Source organism: Aethalodelphis obliquidens, unplaced genomic scaffold (genome assembly GCF_003676395.1).
Source record: "Aethalodelphis obliquidens isolate GAN/ISIS:26980383/991018 unplaced genomic scaffold, ASM367639v1 scaffold4, whole genome shotgun sequence".
NCBI lineage: Eukaryota > Metazoa > Chordata > Mammalia > Artiodactyla > Delphinidae > Aethalodelphis > Aethalodelphis obliquidens.
In genome coordinates, this window is record NW_020837948.1 from 65,500,874 (window position 1) to 65,521,822 (window position 20,949).

At 32.7% G+C, this 20,949-nt stretch overlaps 1 protein-coding gene across 3 annotated transcripts in view; it reads left to right on the top strand.

The window, feature by feature from the left end:
- Positions 1-20,949, top strand: part of CENPK (centromere protein K) — a 56,690-nt gene that overhangs the window by 21,982 nt on the left and 13,759 nt on the right. For 2 of the 3 annotated variants that reach the window (XM_027101015.1, XM_027101016.1), the window contains 5 exons: positions 6,029-6,111; positions 6,206-6,304; positions 6,638-6,764; positions 10,891-10,944; positions 13,562-13,751. In XM_027101015.1, the coding sequence (XP_026956816.1) occupies positions 6,029-6,111; positions 6,206-6,304; positions 6,638-6,764; positions 10,891-10,944; positions 13,562-13,720 (522 nt within the window). In that variant the 3' untranslated portion in view covers positions 13,721-13,751. Of the gene's footprint in view, positions 1-6,028; positions 6,112-6,205; positions 6,305-6,637; positions 6,765-10,890; positions 10,945-13,561; positions 13,752-20,949 lie in introns of those variants that run through there. The other variant, XM_027101017.1, reaches the window with a different exon arrangement.

Below are 20,949 nucleotides of genomic sequence, written 5' to 3' on the forward strand. Positions count from 1 at the left end.
TTATTTTTGTGTATGGTGTTAGGGAGTGATCTAATCTCATACTTTTACATGTACCTGTCCAGTTTTCCCAGCACCACTTATTGAAGAGGCTGTCCTTTCTGAAGTAAGTCAGAAAGAGAAAGACAAAAACTGTATGCTAACACATATATATGGAATTTAAGAAGAAAAAAAAATGTCATGAAGAACCTAGGGGTAAGACAAGAATAAAGACACAGACCTACTAGAGAATGGACTTGAGGATATGGGGAGGGGGAAGGGTAAGCTGTGACAAAGCGAGAGAGTGGCATGGACATATATACACTACCAAACGTAAAATAGATAGCTAGTGGGAAGCATAGTGGGAAGCAGCCGCATAGCACAGGGAGATCAGCTCGGTGCTTTGTGACCACCTGGAGGGGTGGGATAGGGACGGTGGGAGGGAGGGAGACGCAAGAGGGAAGAGATATGGGAACATATGTATATGTATAACTGATTCACTTTGTTATAAAGCAGAAACTAACACACCATTGTAAAGCAATTATACTCCAATAAAGATGTAAAGAAAGAAATGAACTTTAAAAAAATAAAAATAAATGGTTTTGGACTTACAAAAAAAAAAAAAGAAAAGAAAATGTTGAATGGCCAGCCTATGATCATTGACATTTGTGAAATGCCTCCAAATGGAAAGGTGGAAACCCAAAACAATTTATGAAGGTGAATCTTAAGAAAATAGAGGCAATTCAGGGAACAAAGAGAATTTAATAAAATAATATCTTCCTAATTTGATTAACTCTACTTTATCAAGTTTTATTTTAAGGCAGCAGTCCCCAACCTTTTTGGCACCAGGGACCAGTTTCGTGGAAGACAATTTTTCCACAGACCGGGGTTGGGGGTGGGATGGTAATGTGAGCATTGGGGAGCAATGGAGGGTGGCAGTGAAGGAAGCTTCACTTGCTCACCCACTGCTCACCTCCTGCTGTGCAGTTCCTGTCCGCGGCCCAGGGATTGGGGACCCCTGTTTTAAGGTCTGTACTCAAATATAAGAAATACTTGCCCAACTTAAGGTCACAAAGAGTTTCTTTCATTTTTTTTTTTAGAAATTTTAATATTTTAGGTTTCACATTTAGATCTATGATCCATTTTAGAATAACGTTTGCATGTGGAATGAGTTACTGATAAAGGTTCTTTTTTCTTTCACGTGGATACTAATTATTCTAGCACAAATTGTTGAATAAACTATCTTTTTCTTTTGAATTTCCTTTGCATATGTGTTGAAAATTAATTGATCATATATGTGTGGATCTATTTCTAGACTCTCCATTTGTTCTCCATCCTATGTGGTGGATATATCTTTTCCTTTGTTCTGTATTTCTGTCTTTAGGCCAATACTGTGTTGGTTTGTTTACTGAAGCTTTGTAATGTCTTGAAATTAAGTAGTATGAGTTCTCTAACTTTGTTTTTACCAAAATTGTTTCATATTTTCATATAAATTAGAGTTGGCTTGTCATTCTGTCCCATAAAGAAGCTTACTGGAATTTTGACTGAGATTGCCCTGAATCTATAGTTCAAATTGAGGAGAAGAGACATATTGAGTCTCAGTCCAGATCCATGAGCACTATATGGTCTCTGCATTTATTTAGGCCTCCGTTTATTTGTTATTTACAAAATTTATCTCACTAATGTTTTGTAATTCACTATATCAACAGACTAAAAAAAAAAAAAGCATTTTATCATTTCAATAAATTCAGAAAGAATTAAGTGACAAAATTCCATATTAATTCATGATTCAAAAAAAGACTTTATAAATTGTGATAGAAGTGTGCAAGCCATGAGGGACTTCCCTGTCATTCCAGTGGTTAAGACTCTGCACTTCCACTGCAGGGGGCACAGGTTCGATCCCTGGTTGGGGAACTAAGATTCTGCGTGCCGCAAGGTGCGTGCAAAAAAAAAAGAAAAAAGATGTGTGCAGGTCTTATATATGTTTGTCAGATTCATCCCTTTAGTATTTCATATTTTTGGTGCTATTAAAATGGTATTCTTTTTTAAAATTTCAATTATTTATTGCTGGTACATTCAAATACAATTAATATTTATATGTCAATCTTGTATCTAGTGAGCATGATAAACTCCTTTATTCTAGTAGCTTTTTTGTAGATTATGTAGAATTTTCTTTTATATTTAATTAATTAATGTATTTATTAATTTTTTAATTTATTTGGCCGCATGGGGTCTTTAGTTGTGGCAGGCAAACTCTAGTTGCGGCATACTTGTGGGATCTAGACCAGGGATCGAACCCGGGACCCCTGTGTTGGGAGCACAGAGTCTTCACCACTGGAACACCAGGGAAGTCCTCTGTAAGATTTTCTACATAGCTAGTCATGTCATCTGAGAACAAAGGCAGTTTTACTTATTTCTTTCCATCTGGATGCTTTTTATCTCTTTTTCTTGGCTTATTGTACTGTCCTAGAATATTTAGTAATGTATTTTATAAAAGTGGGGAAAATGAACATTTTTGCCTTGTTCCTGATCTTAGTGGATAGCATTCACTCTTTGACCATTAAGTGTGATGTTAGCAGTAGGTTTTTCATAGATGCCATTAATAAAGTTGAGAAAATTACCTTTCATTAGAATTTATGAAGAATTTCTCAAATCATGAATTAATATTGAATTTTGTCACTTATTTCTTTTTTTTTTTTAAAGAAAACATTTTTAATCTTACAGTACAGTACCTTGAAAAGTACAGTAGTACAGTACAACATCTGGCATACAGGGGCTGACATCGAGTGAACAGGCAAGAAGAGTTACTGACTGGAGGAGGGGAAGGAGGTGGGAGATGGTAGAGCTGAAGGATCGTCAGGAATAGGAGACGGAGGGCAGCTGCAATTTCACTCATGACTGACATTGATGGAACGCATGTTCTCATCTTTGAAAGTTTGCAGCTTGAAGGTTCATACGTAGGGGACTTACTGTAATCAGTTTATGTCGTGTCCTCGGGCTATGTCATTTTTTTTTTTGACATCTTTATTGGGGTATAATTGCTTTACAATGGTGTGTTAGTTTCTGCTTTATAACAAAGTGAATCAGTTGTACATATACATATATTCCCATATCTCTTGCCTCTTGCGTTTCCCTCCCTCCCACCGTCCCTATCCCACCCCTCTAGGTGCTCACAAAGCAGCGAGCTGATCTCCCTGTGCTATGCGGCTGCTTCCCACTAGCTATCTACCTTACGTTTGGTAGTGTATATATGCCCATGCCTCTCTCTCGCTTTGTCACAGCTCCCCCTTCCCCCTCCCCATATCCTCAAGTCCATTCTCTAGTAGGTCTGTGTCTTTATTCCTTGTCACTTATTTCTAAATTCACTGATTTCAACTATTAACTTGATTCCTAAGATAAACCCCACATTGCTATAATGTATTAATCTTTTTTATTTATTGATGGATTTAATTTGCTAAAATTTTATTAAGAGTTTTGTGTCTATGTTTTTGAGAGATATTGGTCTGTGGTTTTCGTTTTTGGTGACATCTTTTTCAGGCTTTGGTATCAGGGTAATACTAAGCTCATAGAATGATTTCAGAAGTATTCTCTCTTCAAAAGAGCTTGTATGGAATCAGTATTATTTATTCCTTAAATGTTTCTTAGAATTTATAGGTGAAGTTGTCTGAGGTTAGAAATTTTTTGGTGGGAAAATGTTAAACTATATATTCAGTTGCTTTATGGCTAGTCAGGTTATCTTTCTCTGAATGAACCTTGGTAGTTTGTGACTTTGAAAGAGTTTGTCTCATCTAGTTTGTCAAATTTATTGACAGAAAATTGTTCATAGTATTCCTCCATTACTATTTTAATGTTTGTAGCAGCGCCCCCTCTCTTATTCCTGATGTTGGTAATTTGTGTTCTTTTTTTCTCCTTTAATTAGTCTGGGTAATTGATCTTCTCAAAGAATTAGCTTTGGGTTTCATTGATTTTTCCCTATTTTTCTTTTTGTTTTTCTATTTCATTGATTTAAAACTTTTACCATTATATTTTCTTCAGCTTACCTTTGGTTTTATTTGCTCTTTTTCTAGTTTCTTGTGGTGGAAGCTAAGGTCATTAATTTGAGAGCTTTCTTTTTTCTAATACAGGCTTTTAGTGGTGTAAATTTTTATCTGAGTACTTCTTTTGCTTTATTCCAGAAAATTTAACCTTTTCATTTTCAGACAGTTCATAGTAATTTCTTATTTTCCTGCTGATTGCATCTTTGACCCATGGATTATTTAGAAGTGTGTTTTTAGTATCCAAATATTTGCACATTTTTCCAGGTACCTTTCTATGATTGATTATTTTTTTTGAACTTTTTAAAAGTTTTATTGGTACAGTTATTATAGTGAATTGCAATTTATATACTGAACTATTTCTTTTTCTTTTCTTTTTTTTTAAGTATGGGCTCTGACACTTTTTATTTTTATTTGTGAAATCTCAGGCAAGTTACCTAGCTCTTTTTTTTTTCATACATCTTTATTGGAGTATAATTGCTTCACAATGTTGTATTTGTTAGTTTCTGCCTTACAACAAAGTGAATCAGTTGTATGCACACACATATCCCCATATTCCCTCCCTCTTGAGCCTCCCTTCCACCCTCTCTATCCCACCCCTCTAGATGGTCAAAGAGCACCAAGCTGATCTCCGCGTGCTATGCAGCAGCTTCCCACCAGCCATCCATTTTACATTTGGTAGTGTATGTGTGTCAATGCAACTCTCTCACTACATCCCAGCCTCCCCTTTCCCTCTGTGTCCTCAAGTCCATTCTCAATGTCTGCATCTTTATTCCTGCCCTACCACTAGGTTCATCATTTTTCTAGATTCTATATATATATGCATTAGCATACGGTATTAGTTTTTCTCTTTCTGACTTACTTCACTGTGTGTGACAGACTCTAGGTGCATCCACCTCACTACAAATAACTTGATTAGTAATTTAACTTAATTCCATTATTGGATCATAGTTAATGTAATATCATTATGGTTGCATTAAAATGTACATATTTGATTTTTCTTTCGTATTTGTCCTACATTTTCTCTGTTCCTATTCTCCTCTCTTCCCACTTTCTTGGATTAATTGTGTATTTTTCAAAATAAATGCATTTTATTTACATTATTAGCTTATTAGGTATATCTCTTCATTTTTTTTTCATGGTTGCTCTAGGGTTTATAATATACAATTTTATATTATTACAGATTTAGAATTATAAGAAGCTAATGGAAACGCTTAATATCAGGAGAATGGAACACTAGCTAATGTGTTCTAGAAACAAAAGGATACTAGAAAAAGTTTAGCTTATTGTAATCCCCTATAGCCACACAGTCTTCTTATATGTTCCTCAGATACCTCATACTTCTGCCTCAGGGCCTTTGTACGTAAAATTCCCTTTGCCTAGAACATTCTTTTGCTAGATGGTGACATGACTTATCTTTTGCTGTCTTTCTCTGTTGCTAAACTGTTAGTTAACCTGATCAGAAAGGTCTTTCCATATCATACTACCTACCTAAAAGAGCCATCCCTGCTCCTCATTTCTATACTCTCGTTTTGACCTATTTTTACTTTATGGTATTTATCCCTTTCTGGAGTTACAAGTTTGTTTCTTTGTTTGGATTCGCCTCTTTGTTCTGTTCATCTTTGCATCCCTGACTCCTTCATCAATGCCTGGTGGTCAACAACTGATCAATAAGTATTTGTTGAATGAGTGATATTCATTTGTGTCTGTTTTGTATAGTCTCCTTAGAAAAGAGACCTAATCTGCCTGGTTACTGAAAATTCACCATTAAATTGCCTTTCAGTATGAAATTAGAAATTATTGCTCAAAACCCCTTATATTTTTTAATTTAACAATGAAATATTACAAAGAACTTAGTACCTGCTGTATAATTTCCCTTTTAAAGATTTTTTGCTAGGCTTTTTTTTGCTGTTGATTTCTGAATATATATCCTAGTATGTAAATTTCACTCTCATTCAGAAATATCACTATTTACAGGAGTAAAGACTAAGCAATTAATTTTAATTATTTTGTTCTAGTTCCAAAAATTGAGGCATGATCTTGAATTGGCACTATCTACTATTCAGTCAAAGAATGAAAAGTTAAAGGAAGACTTAGAAAGGTATATTTGTATTATAATTACTACTAATCATTGATATATATTGAATTGGCATTATGTTTTATTTGAATACTGTTTTGTTTTTTCATGTTTAAAGGGAGCAAAAATGGTTGGATGAACAGCAACAGATATTGGAATCTCTTAATGTACTACACAATGATTTGAAACAGCAGGTTGTGACATTTTCTGAATCAAGGTATTGATTTTGTGTTCTAGGTTTTCGTAATAGGAAAAATTATTTCCTTTTTTATGTTATATGAAATACATAGATGAAAAGAAGGTAAATTTTACCAGAAATTGTGAGTCTTACCCTGACTTTTGCCAATTGTTAAGTTACCTAATCTTTTATGAATAATTTGACTTTTAGTTTTCCTACATGTTAAATAGAGACTATTTATCTCATAAAGCTAGTTATTTTGAGCAATGAAGTTTGAACAAAGTTTTTGATTAATTTTATGAGTAACCAGTTATATATACTTAAGTATTTTATCAGCAAATTAATTCTCTTAAATTTAAAAAAATCTTTTAGAATCTTTAATGAGCTGAAAACGAAAATGCGTGATATAAAAGAATATAAGGAGAAACTCTTGGTTACCTTGGGTGAATTTCTAGAAGACCATTTTCCTCTGCCTGATAGAAATGTTAAAAAGAAAAAGGTAAGTTTTAGAGAAGACATTCATGTAGATATTCACATATGAAATTGTTTTAGATAGGTTCACAGGTAAATTTTCTGATAAATTTTTATGTTAAATATACACTTCAAAGACATACACAAATAGGTACATGCACAGAAATATTCCATCATCACATTATAATAATTAAAAATTAGAAGCAACCTAGTTATGTAATAAAATAAGATTAAATACATTTTTTTACATTGTATTCATATTGATGGAAAAATGCAGCTTTTAAAAATGTATTGAACACTATCAAAAGAGTTTATGAAATCTCACAAATTATTGATTGTTAGAAGATAAAACACAGATGATTAAATTGTGTGAGTCTAATTTGTACCAAAGAACGTAATAGTGCTTATGCCTGGGGCTAAGATTGTAGGTAAGATTTGTTTTTGTTTTCATTGTTTTTCAAATTTTCTATGATAAACATATGTAACTTTTAAAATCAGAAGGTACCTGTAGTTAAGGTAAGTTATTGACTATTTTAATAACAGTTATGATGGAATAAACCTTTTTCACAAAAGCAAATATTTCATCGAGTGACAGAAGGTTGGGAACAAGCACTTTAATTCCTTTTTTAAAAATAGTATAGGTATAGGGCTTCCCTGGTGGCGCAGTGGTTGAGAGTCTGCCTGCCGATGCAGTGGACACGGGTTCGTACCCCAGTCCGGGAAGATCCCACATGCTGTGGAGCAGCTGGGCCCGTGAGCTATGGCCGCTGAGCCTGTGCATCCGGAGCCTGTGCTCCGCAACGGGAGAGGCCACAACAGTGAGAGGCCCACGTACCGCAAAAAAAAAAAAAAAAAAATAGTATAGGTATAAATAAATAGAACTTGTGGAAGTGGAATAGGCATTGAAACTGGGACCAGAACAATCTTTCTAAAAATAAACATATTTAACAATTTATTTAATCATGTATTTTAAAATATACATATTTAAATCATTTTTCAACATAAAACTTTTGATGCCTCCCTCTGGGATGAAGTCTATAAACTCCGTAGAGGAATGAATTTATATTCTGGACTTTGTCTATCTCTTTAGCCTCCTTTTCAGCCATTCTTTATTCATCTCTTGCATGAGTCCATTCAACAATAGTACTATACAGTTCCAACAGATATGCAATGACCTGTCACTTTTTTGTGCCTTACACATTCTATTCTCTCTGGTTACGAAACAATTCCTATCTGGTGAAAATAGTAAATTCTTTCTTAAAGCAACTCAAACATCATCTTTTGTGTGATGCATTGAATGAAGTTTTGGTGTCATTTTATTAGCATTTATTACATGATTTTGTAGTAACCATTTATTTCTCTTTCTCTGTTGACCCACCACGCTCTGTGAGCTCCTTGGTTTGTTTAATTCATCTTTGTGTCTGTACTGTCTTGCATACCTATTGTAGTACCTTCTGAGTTCATATTTCTTGAATGACTGTGAGCATACTAGGAAAAGGAGAAAAAAGTTTATTTTCTTATAATCTGCGTTTATTTATTCTTCCCTGTCTTCTTTGTAATTATCAGTAGGCTTTACGTTTGTTATGGACAATTTCTCCCATTCTGTCCATTGTTATTTATGCCCCTTAGTCATTTGTGAAATTGTTAACGGCCTTCTGTTAATGATTTCAGTAAATTCATGATCCCTTACCTCTTAATGATCATAATCTTAAAATAACTTAATGATTTATTTTCTGATTCCAGTCTTTTTTTCAACTTTTTTTTTTTTAACCTATTAAGGTTCTCCACTATTAGAACCAGAGGTTTGAGACACTCCTAAACAAAAGCATTGATTACCAGAAGCCACCATGAGTTTATTCAGTCATATTGGATAAGCTCACTTTTTTTAAATGAAGTATATGAACTGTTGATACATATTACAAACTGATAGGTTACTCTCTCTCCCTCTCTCTCTCTCTCTCTCTGTCAAGCAATAATAATGGATGTATCAGTGGGCTCAAGCTGCCATAGCAAAATACCAAAGAATAGGTGGCTTAAACAAAATAAATTTATTTTGTCATAGTTTTGGAGGCCAAATTCCAAGATCAAGGTGCCATCAGAGTTTTATTTAAAATAAATAAATTGTGTTATTTATTTTAACTTTGATAGTTTCATTGCATTTATATTCTGTTCTGATACCATCATTCATGTATACATTTAGTCTTTATTGTACATTATGTTGGATTCAATCCTTATCATCTTTTACCATTCATTTTTGAGTTTTTAAGTTTTATCCATTGTTTGATATGATGGGTTTGTTTGACAAGTAATTTGTTCAAGAAGAATTCCTGGGTGTTTTATTTTTTGAATTCTTAAATGCTGAACATATTTTGCTGTATACTTAAACGCTTATCTTAGGCAGAGATTTTAAAAGTCACAAGACTTGGTAAGGGGTTTCTCCATTCTTCTCAGATTGAATGTGCTGTGGAGAAGTCTGAGGCCAGCCTGTAGATGTCTTGCTGCTTCTGACTATTTGCCTGAAGGATTCTTTATCTCTGAACTTCAGTAACTTAACAGGGATATGTCACAATGTTGATCATTCAATATCAGTTTTGCTTTGAAGATGATGCATTGTTTCCAGGGGCAGATTTAGGTCACATTGCATTTCATGGCAATTTTATTTTATTATATTTTACATTGTTTATCATATCCTTATGTTGAAACTTTTTTTTTTGTTTTCTTTCATTATATTTTTCTTCTGCATTTTCTTTGATTGTCTCAAACCTTTATATTTTAATCTGTGCCTTGCTGCTTGTTTCTTTAATATATTTGTATTTCTGTAAAACCTTAGGAGAACTCCATGCTAATCTTTGATTATTGTCAGGAAGGTACTAGATGTCACAATAGTAGGAGACCTTGTAGTTAATTGAATGTCTGAACTCAAAAGCTGCTGATTAGCTGTAGTATTATCCTAGAAGATTTCCCTTAGAACCTTATCCTATGGAACATTTTTAACAGTAATTTGGATAAAGAGGTAGAGGACATAGTCATCAAAGTTTACAAATGATATGAAATTGAGAGAGGACTAGATATATTGGATGACAGAATTAGAACTGTATTTTTTAACTGGCCAAGATAAAATAGGATGGTCCAAATAAAATAGGACGATATTTAGTGGAGGTACATAGAATATCTTTCTTGAGTTTAAAACATTGAAGAACGAAGGAGACATATCTTAGCTATATACAATGAAGGAAACTTTTGGCACTTTAGATGATAGTGTTCTCAGATAGAGGTCAGCAGGGCAGAATAGATGTCCAAAAGCTAATGCAATCTTAAACTTATTGAATAGAATTCCAGCTTCTACACGTATGGAAGTGAGTCTTCCATTTCATCTTTGGTTTTCTAATCACAGCTATATCATTGTGGAGACTGGATTTTTTTAAAAAGGTAAATTAGAACACATTTAGAGAACAACCATGCTATTGAGAGGCTGCAAGTCTATGAGAAATAATTGAAGAAACTCATGATGATTAATATGGAGAAGGCAGGGAGCTCATAATAGCTGTCTTCAGATATTTGAGAACTCTAGGGTGGAATTGGAATGAGATTTATTCTCTGTCATTCCAAGAAAAAAAGAACTAGTGAGTTGAGTTAATATTAGGAACTGTCAAGAACTATAGAAAGATGAACAAACCTCCCTGGGAAGCAAGTTTCCTGTCCCGAAGCTGTATCAATACAGACTGGAATGTCATTTGTTTGGGATATTTTGATTGGGAAGGTTCAAACATTAGATTTTCATTTATATGAATATATATAATATGTATAATATAATTTATCCATTTATATAACTTTATAATTTATCTCCATATTTAGAGATAGGTAGATAGATAGATAGGTGGATACTCTGAATTGTATCTTCTAGTAATTGCAAAAGATTTCCCTGTCTAAGAGGTTGTTTCAACTATTTTTATGAACCTTACTGTTTAGTACAGCAGGTTGTTTTCTTTCAGAATGCTTTTTAAATCATCTCATTATAAATGTTTGGTTTTAGTATATCTTGTACCACTGCAATTGAGGAATATTAATTTTTGAAATTTTGTAATAAATACAGTATAATATTCTGCCATTAGAATTGAAATGTTAATTCTTTGTTATTCACACTTCTCTCAAAGAAAAACATTCAAGAATCAACTGCACAGCTGATAACACTGCATGAAATGTTAGAGGTAAGTGTTTTGTGTAGTTGTTTTGTCTTGAAGATATCTCTTCACTAGTGATTTGTGAACAATTATACATAGGCTTGAAAAAGAAAAAAATGCTGCTTTAGTTCTTAAGGTATACACCAAACTTTATTATATATATTAATTTATCTTAGTATAAAATTAGTTTCTATGTAGTAAGAAAATATTATTTTTTAGAAGAAGATGAAACTGAAGTCTTACTCTTAATCGTGTTCCCGATTATTACTTTAAGAAAAATTTTATGATGTTGTTTAGTATCTACACAGTAAAAGCCTATGCTGTTACATTGATGTAATCTTTAGTTGGCCAGTCTGTATTCTATCTAAAATACACAATTGAGTTTAAGGATTCTTTCCACAAAGTTGCAGAACTTCATTCACAGATTTTCCTTAAATAACATCAGCTTCTTTTTTCATAATGTAAGGACGCATTACACCTTTTTCTGCCTGACATTTGCTTTTTATTTTATTTACAAATATCTCTGACCTTTAAAAAAAAGAAGTTTTTGAACTTCAGCCAAATTACCGACTATATTAAATACTTAAATCTTTATATGATGACCTATTGCAGATTGGGTGGAGAGGAAGGTAGTCTATGAAGAGCTATTTAACAATTAATGTGACTTTTTAAAGTCATTGGTAAGTTTAGAATAAAGTGATTTCAGAAAACTTGTTTCACATTGTAATTTTATGCATTGGATGCTAAAGTCTCTATGTATCTAGCTAAATGGTTTTGGTGCCTCAGGATATCTTAATATAGAATATTATTACTTTGGAAAGCAAAATACAATTATTTTTTAGATTGTGATTTGAATCTTTTAACATATTCCTATTTAGTCCAGTTTATACCGAAACCAATGTTTCTCATGGATGACTTGACTTTTTTTTAATAAAAGTTGTTATATATGTGGCAAATATTGACAGTTGTTAACTGGGAAATACATGTGTAATTTTTGAATAATGCACTATGAGATACCATGTAAAACTTAGATTTAGAAACTATTTTTGTCTCCAAGGCTCGTATTATCAATAATAAATATAAACAGAATTTAAACTGCAGTTCAGTGAAGAATAAACCAATATACATGTTTATGTTAAAGTAGAATTTTTAGCATTTAATTATTTCTGGCATCTATTAGAAGTTTGATTAATATAACTGAAGTTAGAAATGAAAAGAAAAATTTTAAATTATATTAAAATAAGCAGTTGCTCTAAAATGGGAATAATATTTAATTATTTTATTATCATACCTAAAAGAAATGAGACCAAGAGCTTTTTTCTCCAGGATGTGGTTCTGAAGTAGCTAAAGTTAGGGAGTTCCCTGGTGGCCTGGTGGTTATGATTCCGAGCTTTCACTGCCACGGCCCACATTCAATCCCTGGTTGAGGAACTGAGATCCCACAAGCCACATGTTGCAGCTAAAAAAAAAAAAAAAAGAAATAGCTAAAGTTAATGGCAGATGAAATTATTTCAAGAATTGAGATGTAAAAAAAAAAAAAAAAAGAATTGAAATGTTGATATTATTATGAAATGTGATTGAGATGAGAGCTTTATAGTTTTAATTTTATTTCTATGGTACTTTATATTTGTATAAATTGTATTTTTCCTTTTCTGTGTTTCTTAATATAATATATTTAAAGCTTTGGCTTGGCAATTCAGAGATATGGAGTCTAATCCATGATCTATTACTAATTATGTGCCCCTTGAGGAATCTTTTAACCCTTCTGGATTCTGGTTTTGTAATTTGTGAAGGCACTTTGTGGGAGCTGAGGAGGTAGAGTAATAATTGATACATATTTAGCATTTTTCAGTATGTTTCATAAAACATTAGTGTTTGAAGAATTTTAAATGTGTGTTTCTTAAAAAAACTTTTTTAATGCCAGTGGATCTGGGATATACAGGTGATTCTGAGTGCACATTGGCAGTCTTTCTCCAGCTTATATAACCATAGAACCCTGTTTCTCCACACTAAGAGCATCCTTAGGGAGACCAATTCCATGGAATGTAGTTTGGGAAATGTTAGTCTTATATAATTTACTACAGATACTCAAAACGTCCCAATTTGTGGTTGTAACCCCTCAATATCCTTAGTGAAGAAATCAAAGATATTTAAGATAATTTGAAGGAAATGATGATGATAGAATTGTTTCAAAGATTTATCAGATGAATAGGTGTTTTTTGGGGGAAGAGTAGCATTGGTGATTTCTCTTTCCCCCAAATATTAAGATATGTATGCTGTTTTTGAACTTTTTGAGTATTTAAGTTTTTTATTTTTAAGAAATGGTTATAACCAATCTTGTAACATAAGCAAATTATTAATCCTAAGAGAAGTGAGAGAATTGTAAGTGCCTTTTAACTAGTTTTTAGGAATTTTAAAAGTTAAGGTGCAAAGATTCATTTTAAAGCTATTTCCATTCACTAATATTTGTTTTTTAAAAAAAGAAAATCAACTGTTTAAGTTAATACATAGAAATTATGATATAAACAATTACTCAAAGAGAAAAGACATTAACATTCTTTGGTAAGAAACTTCATTAATGTTTTATTATAGCTGTATCAGTTTTTTTCCAAGTAAGGTATATTTTGAATGATTTTTTTTCTAGATTCTTTTAAATAGATTATTTGATGTTCCACATGACCCATATGTCAAAATTAGTGATTCTTTTTGGCCACCTTATATTGAGCTGCTCCTGCGTAATGGAATTGCCTTGAGACATCCAGAAGATCCAACCCGAATAAGATTAGAAGCCTTCCATCAGTAAAAAGATGGTCTTTTTTTCACACGTACTTAAAGAATCTTGTCATTCAAGGATAATGGAAACACTGAGAATTACTTGGATAAGGAACATTATTTGCAAATCAAAGCACATAGTCCATCTTCCTTTTGTGCTTAAAATGACTCATGCTGCCATCCACTATTCATTTAAAAATGGTCCTTTCGCAGTCAGTCATTGCTTTGGTATTTTCAACTGGGTGGACAAGAATGCAAGTGAAAAATATTCTAGGCTTAATTATTACAAAACTTTAAATATACCTTACTTCTGCAATATTCTTTGGAAAATTCGTTGTTAATTTATGATATTGATAATGTAATATTTTTCTTTTAAAATTTATGACAGTTTCTTTTATGCATTTGATTTCCATTTGGTGCTTACATCCTTTAAATTTACAAATTGTAATGGAAAGGCCATTTAATTTGCAGGAGGTTTAAAAATTGACTTAGTATCTTAATGTAGAAGGAAGCATAATTTAAAAGCATTTAGTAAATCTGTTCCATGTATAATGCCATATTTCTAGATTTGTTAAAAATTTGAATGTTAAAAAACTAATGGATAAAGGTAGCATGAAAACTATATTTTAATGTGTATTATATTACAAGTGATGATATATATTAAATCATTCTTGATTCTGTTAATTATTACTAACAATACTGTGTTCATAAAATTTTGTTAATCCTCTGTGACTTTCCTGTAAATAAAATTCTCATTTAAAAACTCTAGCTTTTTTGGGGATGTGGCATGATATTTTAATAAACTAAATAGACTTTTTCATAGGTAGATAAATGATGGTATTATAGAACTACATATAAGCTAAACTAGAGAATTCCAAATACTTTTTGTATCGTTAGTTTTCTAAGATGACTTAGTGTATACTTTTATTTTTGAAAATGCTTCCTACTGCATTATAGTATCCAAGTTTCTTGTTTACCTTAAATACTTCATCTTTTTTAAAGTAGGCAAAAACTATTCCGAGTATACCATGTTCCATTTATAGAAAATACAAATACTGTTATATTTTAGAAAATGTGTAAGTTCTTTTATGGGAAGATGACATACAAAAGTACCTTCCTAGAATACTCTAGTTGGGAGTCAAAGGATTGAGCAACTTATTATTCCTCAGAGTTACTGGAGAAAGGAAAAATGGTGCTAGCAGTATAAGTCTGACAATAATTCTGTCTGACAAGAGCAGATAATACTGTTGTCTGTGAGCTTCTCTGTGTTGCAAATTACAGTAAGAAATAGATAAAGGCAATAAACAACTTGATGATTTATTTGGCAAGTCTTGATTTCACATACATCTATTGGTTTGAATCTTTTTACTGTAGCATCTTGTGTAAAGTTTTAAAGAAAACTGTGATGATTGCATCCTACTTCTTAATTTGTTAACCCAGCCTTCTAACATAGCATGATTTTTTTGCCCACTTTTCATCTCAATCATAAACAACGTAAATTATAGCAGAATTAGTCTTGATTTGTACTCCATCTAAGCTTACAACCCTTGAAGGTTTTTTTTTTGTGGCTTTGAGAATGCTGGAGAAAATGTTTCAAGTTCTGAGAACCTATATGTGGGGGCCATCACTACAGATCCCAGGAACATTGAGGGTAATAAAAGAATATTTTGAATAACTCTGTGCCCACAGATGTTATAACTTAGATGAAATGGACCAATTCTGTGAAAGACACAATCTACTAAAACTCACACAAGGAAAAATAGCCACTTTGCATAGCCTATATATTAAAGAAATTGAATCAATAATTAATAAGCTTTCAAAACAGAAGACATCAGGCCCAATGGTTTCACTGGTGCATTCAAGAAGAAAGTGATGACAATTCTGTGTTCCAAAAAATAGAAACTAATTCATTCTATGAGGCCAGCATTATCCTAATACCAAAACCAGACAAAAACATTACATTACCCTAATACCAAAACCAGACAAAAACATTACATTACCCTAATACCAAAACCAGACAAAGGCATTGCAAGAAAGGAAAACTACAGATACCTTTCATGAACATAGGTACAAACATCCTCAACAAAATAATCAAATTCAACAATGTAGTACAAAAAATTATGCATAACAGCCAAGTGGTATTTATTCCAAATATCCAAAACTGGTTCAGCATTCAAAGATCAATTAATGAAATCCAACATATCATCAGACTAAAATAGAAAAATCATATGACCATACCAATAGATTACAAAAAATCTATATGACAAAATCAGATAACACATTCATGATGAAAACTCTCAGCAAGCTAGGAATAGAAAGGAACTTCCTTAGCTTGATAAAGAACATCTACAATCTGATGCATTATTACTTATTCTTTAAAAAAAAAAATTCAGAAAACTTACAGCTAACATACTTAATTGTGGGAAACTAGATGCTTTCCCTCTAAGATCAGGAAGAAGGCAAGAATGTCTCCTCTCACCAGTGCTAGTCAGCATTGTACTGGAAGTTCCACCTAATGCAGCAAGACAAAAAAACATCCCAAGAACCAACAAAAAATCTCTTGGAACTAAAGACCAATTACAGCAAGGTTGCAGGATACAAAGTTAGCATAGTAAAGTCATTTGTTACCTATATACCTGAAATTCGAAACATTATTACATTAACATCAAAAATATGTACAAGACTTATATGAGGAAACCTACCGAAGTTATAAAAGAAATCAAAGAAGATCTAAATAAATGGAAACATATTCCATGTTTATGGGTAGTGAAACTCCATATTGTTAAAAGTCTCAATTCTTTTCCAAATTGATTTATAGGTCTAATGTAATCCCAATCAAAATGCCAGCAAGTTACTTTGTGGAAATCAACAAATTGATTCTAAATTTATATGGAAGGAAAAAAGACCCAGAATAGCTGCCCATAATATTGAAGAAGAACAAAGTGGAAGGACTGACAGCAACCTTAAGACTCACTATAAAGCTATAGTAACCAATACTGTGAAATTGGTGAAAAATCAGACAATAGATCACTGGAACAGAATAGAGAGCTCAGAAGTAGACCCATACAAATATGGTCAGCTGATCTTTGACAAAGAGGAAAGGCAAGCAACCCAATGGAGAAAGCTTAGTCTTCTTCAACAAATGGTGATAGAACAACTGTACATGCACTTGCAAAAAAAGGAAGAAAAACTGGTCACTGATAATACTGACATTATACCTTTAACAAAAATTAACTAAAAATGGATCATAGACCTAAATGTAAAATGCACAACTATAAAACTTCTAGAAAATAACATAAGAGAAAATCTAGTCTGACCTTGAGTTTCGTGAAGACTTTTTAGATAAAACACCAAAAGCACAATCCATGAAAGAAAAAAATTGATAAGTTGGATTTTATTAAAATTAAAACATTATGCTCTGTTAAAGACACTGGTAGAATGAAAAAAATAAGCCACAGATTGGGAGAAAATGTGCAAAACACATATCTAAAAAGATAACACAGAACTCACCAAAATATACAAAGAACTCTTAAAACTTAATGAGACAACAAACATCCCAATTAAAAAGAGGGGAAAATGACTAAATTGACACCTCACCAAACAAGATAAACAGATGGCAAATAAGCAGGTGAAAAGATCTCCACATTGTGTGTCATCAGGGAAATGCAAATTAAACAAAAGTGAGATGCCACTACACACCTATCAAAATGACCAAAACTCAGAACATTAACAACATCAAATGCTGAGAAGAATGTGGAGCAACAGGAACTCTCATTGATTGCTGGTGGGAATGCAAAATGATACAGTCACTTTGGAAAAAAAAGTATATTCTAAGCATACTCTTACTATACAACCCACAAATTGTGCTTGTTGGTATTTACCCAAATGAGTTGAAAACTTATGTTCACACAAAATCCTGCACACCAATGTGTATAGCAGCCTTTTTCATAATTGCCAAAAATTGGAAGCAATCCAGATGTTCTTCAATAAGTGAATGGACAAATCATGGGACATCCATATAATGGTTTATTCAGACATGAAAAGAAATGAGCTATCAAGCCACGAAAAAACAGAGGAAACATTAATACATATTCCTAAGTGAAAGAAGCCAATCTGAAAAGGCTACATACTATATGATTCCAGCTGTATGATATTCTTGAAAAGACAAAAGTATGGAGACAGTTAAAAAATCAGTGGTTGCCAGAGGTTGTGGTTTTGGAGAATTTGTAGGAAGGAGGGCAGGGAAGGGTGGGATGAATAGGTGGAGTACAGGGGATTTTTAGGACAGTGAAACTATTCTTTATGATACTGTAATGGTGGATACATAACATTATGCATTTGTCAAAATCCATAGAACTATAATACAAAGAATGAATCTTAATGTAAACTATGGACTTTAGTTAATAATAATGTATCGGTATTAGTTCATCGGTTGTAACAAGTGTAACACAAATACAAGATGTTAATGATAGTGGAAACTATAGGCAAGGGGAAAGGGGGTATATGGGAACTAAGGAATTTGGGGAAAGAATTTTCTTACTGATTGAAAAAATTCTCAGGAAGAGATGGCTTCTCTTGTTCTGGTGAATGTTATTTGGTCTGCATGAAACATCTGGAACTCCTTAGCCATTCTGTAATCATTAGGAGAGCTGCCATGGACAAATCTGGCATATTTAGTATGGCAGAGTCTCAAAAAAGAGCAAATCGTAATGTTATTGAACTGGGGAATTAATTGACCCTAGAGCTGCCATACTGGGGAGCATGATTTACAAGATAATAAAATTTCCTTCTGGTTTAATCAATTGAGACAGGTTTTTCATGTTTCTTGAAACTGAAGACATTCTATCTGGTAGCAACATTCCACCAAACCATTAAATGGAACTTTCACTCTCGCTGAAATTAATTTTATGGAACAGTCTGACAAAGACTTTAAAAATGTGTATTTTGAGGTTGCTGGAAGAAATAAATTTCTTCCATTTAAAAAGGGCTAGTCATTGTAACACAAAAATAGGAACAAATGAAACAACAGTTGGTTATGAAAAGGAATTAATTATAAATCCCATATCTGATTAAATATAATAATTTAAATACAAATTCTACAAGTAGGATAAACTCTTGACTGGATAAAGACTGAATTAATGAAAGATAATTTGAAGAATTCATCCAGAAAAATAAAGAGAAAAAAATTATGAAGCACAGACAAAAGAGATAGAGAACAAATTGAGGCACTTCACCAACATAGAAGTTCCTGATGAAAAGAATAGCAGGAATGATAGATAAGCAATATTTGAATAGATAATAGCTGAAAATTTTTCTCCAGAGCAGCCAAAAACCTCAGAAAAACATGCATACTGAATACTGTGTAGGATAAACCACACCATCAAACGGTTTAGTGAAGCTGTAAAATATCAAGAAGAAAGAATTTTCAAAGATACTAAAGAGAAAAGACAGTTTACCAAGATGGAAATAGCAATTATATTGTTCACCTGCAAAAATAAATGTTGGTGCTGAGGGAAAAGAAAGACCATCAGCCTAAAATTCCATAACCAGCTAAACTACTATTCAAGAATGAAGACAAAATAAATTTTCTGACAAATAAAAACTAAAAACCTTTCCCACAACATACTCTCCCTGAAAGAACTGTTAGCAGACATACTTCTATAAGAAGAAAAGTTAATCTAGGAGGAGGATGGGGCATAAACAGTCATGAACGTGTCAATTTATTTAATGTCAGTTATGAAAGGAAGACATTTAGAAAGAAAAAGTGTTTCTGCAAAAGATGTTGCGAAGATATCATACTTCAGAATATCTGGCTATTCAAATTAAAAAATACAACCTATGTTTAAAGGAAAAATCCCTACAGGGTTACCACGTTTGTATTAGCCTGTTCATAGTGGGGAAAAATAGCAATTTTTTTTACATCATCATATGCATGTATCTTTAGGCATCAGTATTGCAGAAGTAAGGAATAAAAATTTGGTAGGAAGTTAATTTGGGGGAAATATTCAAGGTTTTTTGAAGATGAGATAGGATTTCCCTCTTAATTTTGGCTTATCTTAGGGTATAAAGTGTTTGTTTTGACTGTGGAGCATGATATGCGTTCTAACTGTTAATGGCAGCAGAGCAAAGGGTTGTTTCTGCTTCAGGACCATTGCATACTATAAAGAAACCAATGACTTTTGCTTTTTTGTAAGAAAAAAATGTATAGCAAGTAGGCAAAAAATTTCTTTAGGAGAATATAAAGAGCTCTAAACATAAAAGAACAAGAATTGAAATAGATTATATTAAAATTCGGAATTTCTGTCTATAAAAAAGGAAAACACCTTGAGAGAGAGTTGGAAGGCAACCCATAAAATGGGAGAAATTATTTACAACATAGAACTCTAATCTGAGATATATAAAGTGTGCCCCAAAATCAACAAACAGAAGACATTCATCCCAATTAAAAATTACATTGGTAAAAAGACTTAAGAGACGCTTCATAGTAGAGAATAAATATCTTTTTTTTTTTGAGAATGAGTATCTTGAAAATGTTTTTAAAAGCAAGGAGAAAGAGCTTCTTAGTTCATTCTGGCTGCCTTAAGAAAACACCAAAAATTGGGTAACTTATAAACAAGACATTTATTTCTCACCGTTCTGGAGGTTGGAAGTCTGAGATCAAGGTGCCAACATGGTCAGGTGAGGGCCTTCTTCCTGGATCACAGCCAGTGACTTCTTGCTATCTCCTCATATGGTGGAAGGGCTGAGGGATCTCTGTATGGTCTTTTTTATAAGAACACTCATCCCTTTTATGAGGGTTTTACCCTCATGACCTAAGCACCTCCCAAAAGCCCTAGCTCCTAATACCATCACATTGGGCATTAGGATTTCCAGAGGTTGGGAGTGATCAACTGAATTGAATGTTGTTGGGAGATCAAGTAAGCACTACAAAATTGACCACAAGATTTCTCAACATGGATGTCCGAAAAATCATTATTTAGACTTCACTGAGTTCTCTATTATTTGGAGCACATAGTACTTACAATATATGTCACTAAATTATGTAACTTATTGCAGTTTGTCTGTAACTTTATTGGGGGAAGGAACCTTGCCTTTTATCTTTATACTTCTTTGCCCTTCACACAATGCTAAAGAGTAGGCAATGGCTATTGGCATATCAAGGTCTTTGCTGTTAGCTCAGTGATATTTCTTTCTTTCTTTCTTTCCTTCCTTCCTTTCTTTCTTTCTTTCTTTCTTTCTTTCTTTCTTTCTTTCTTTCTT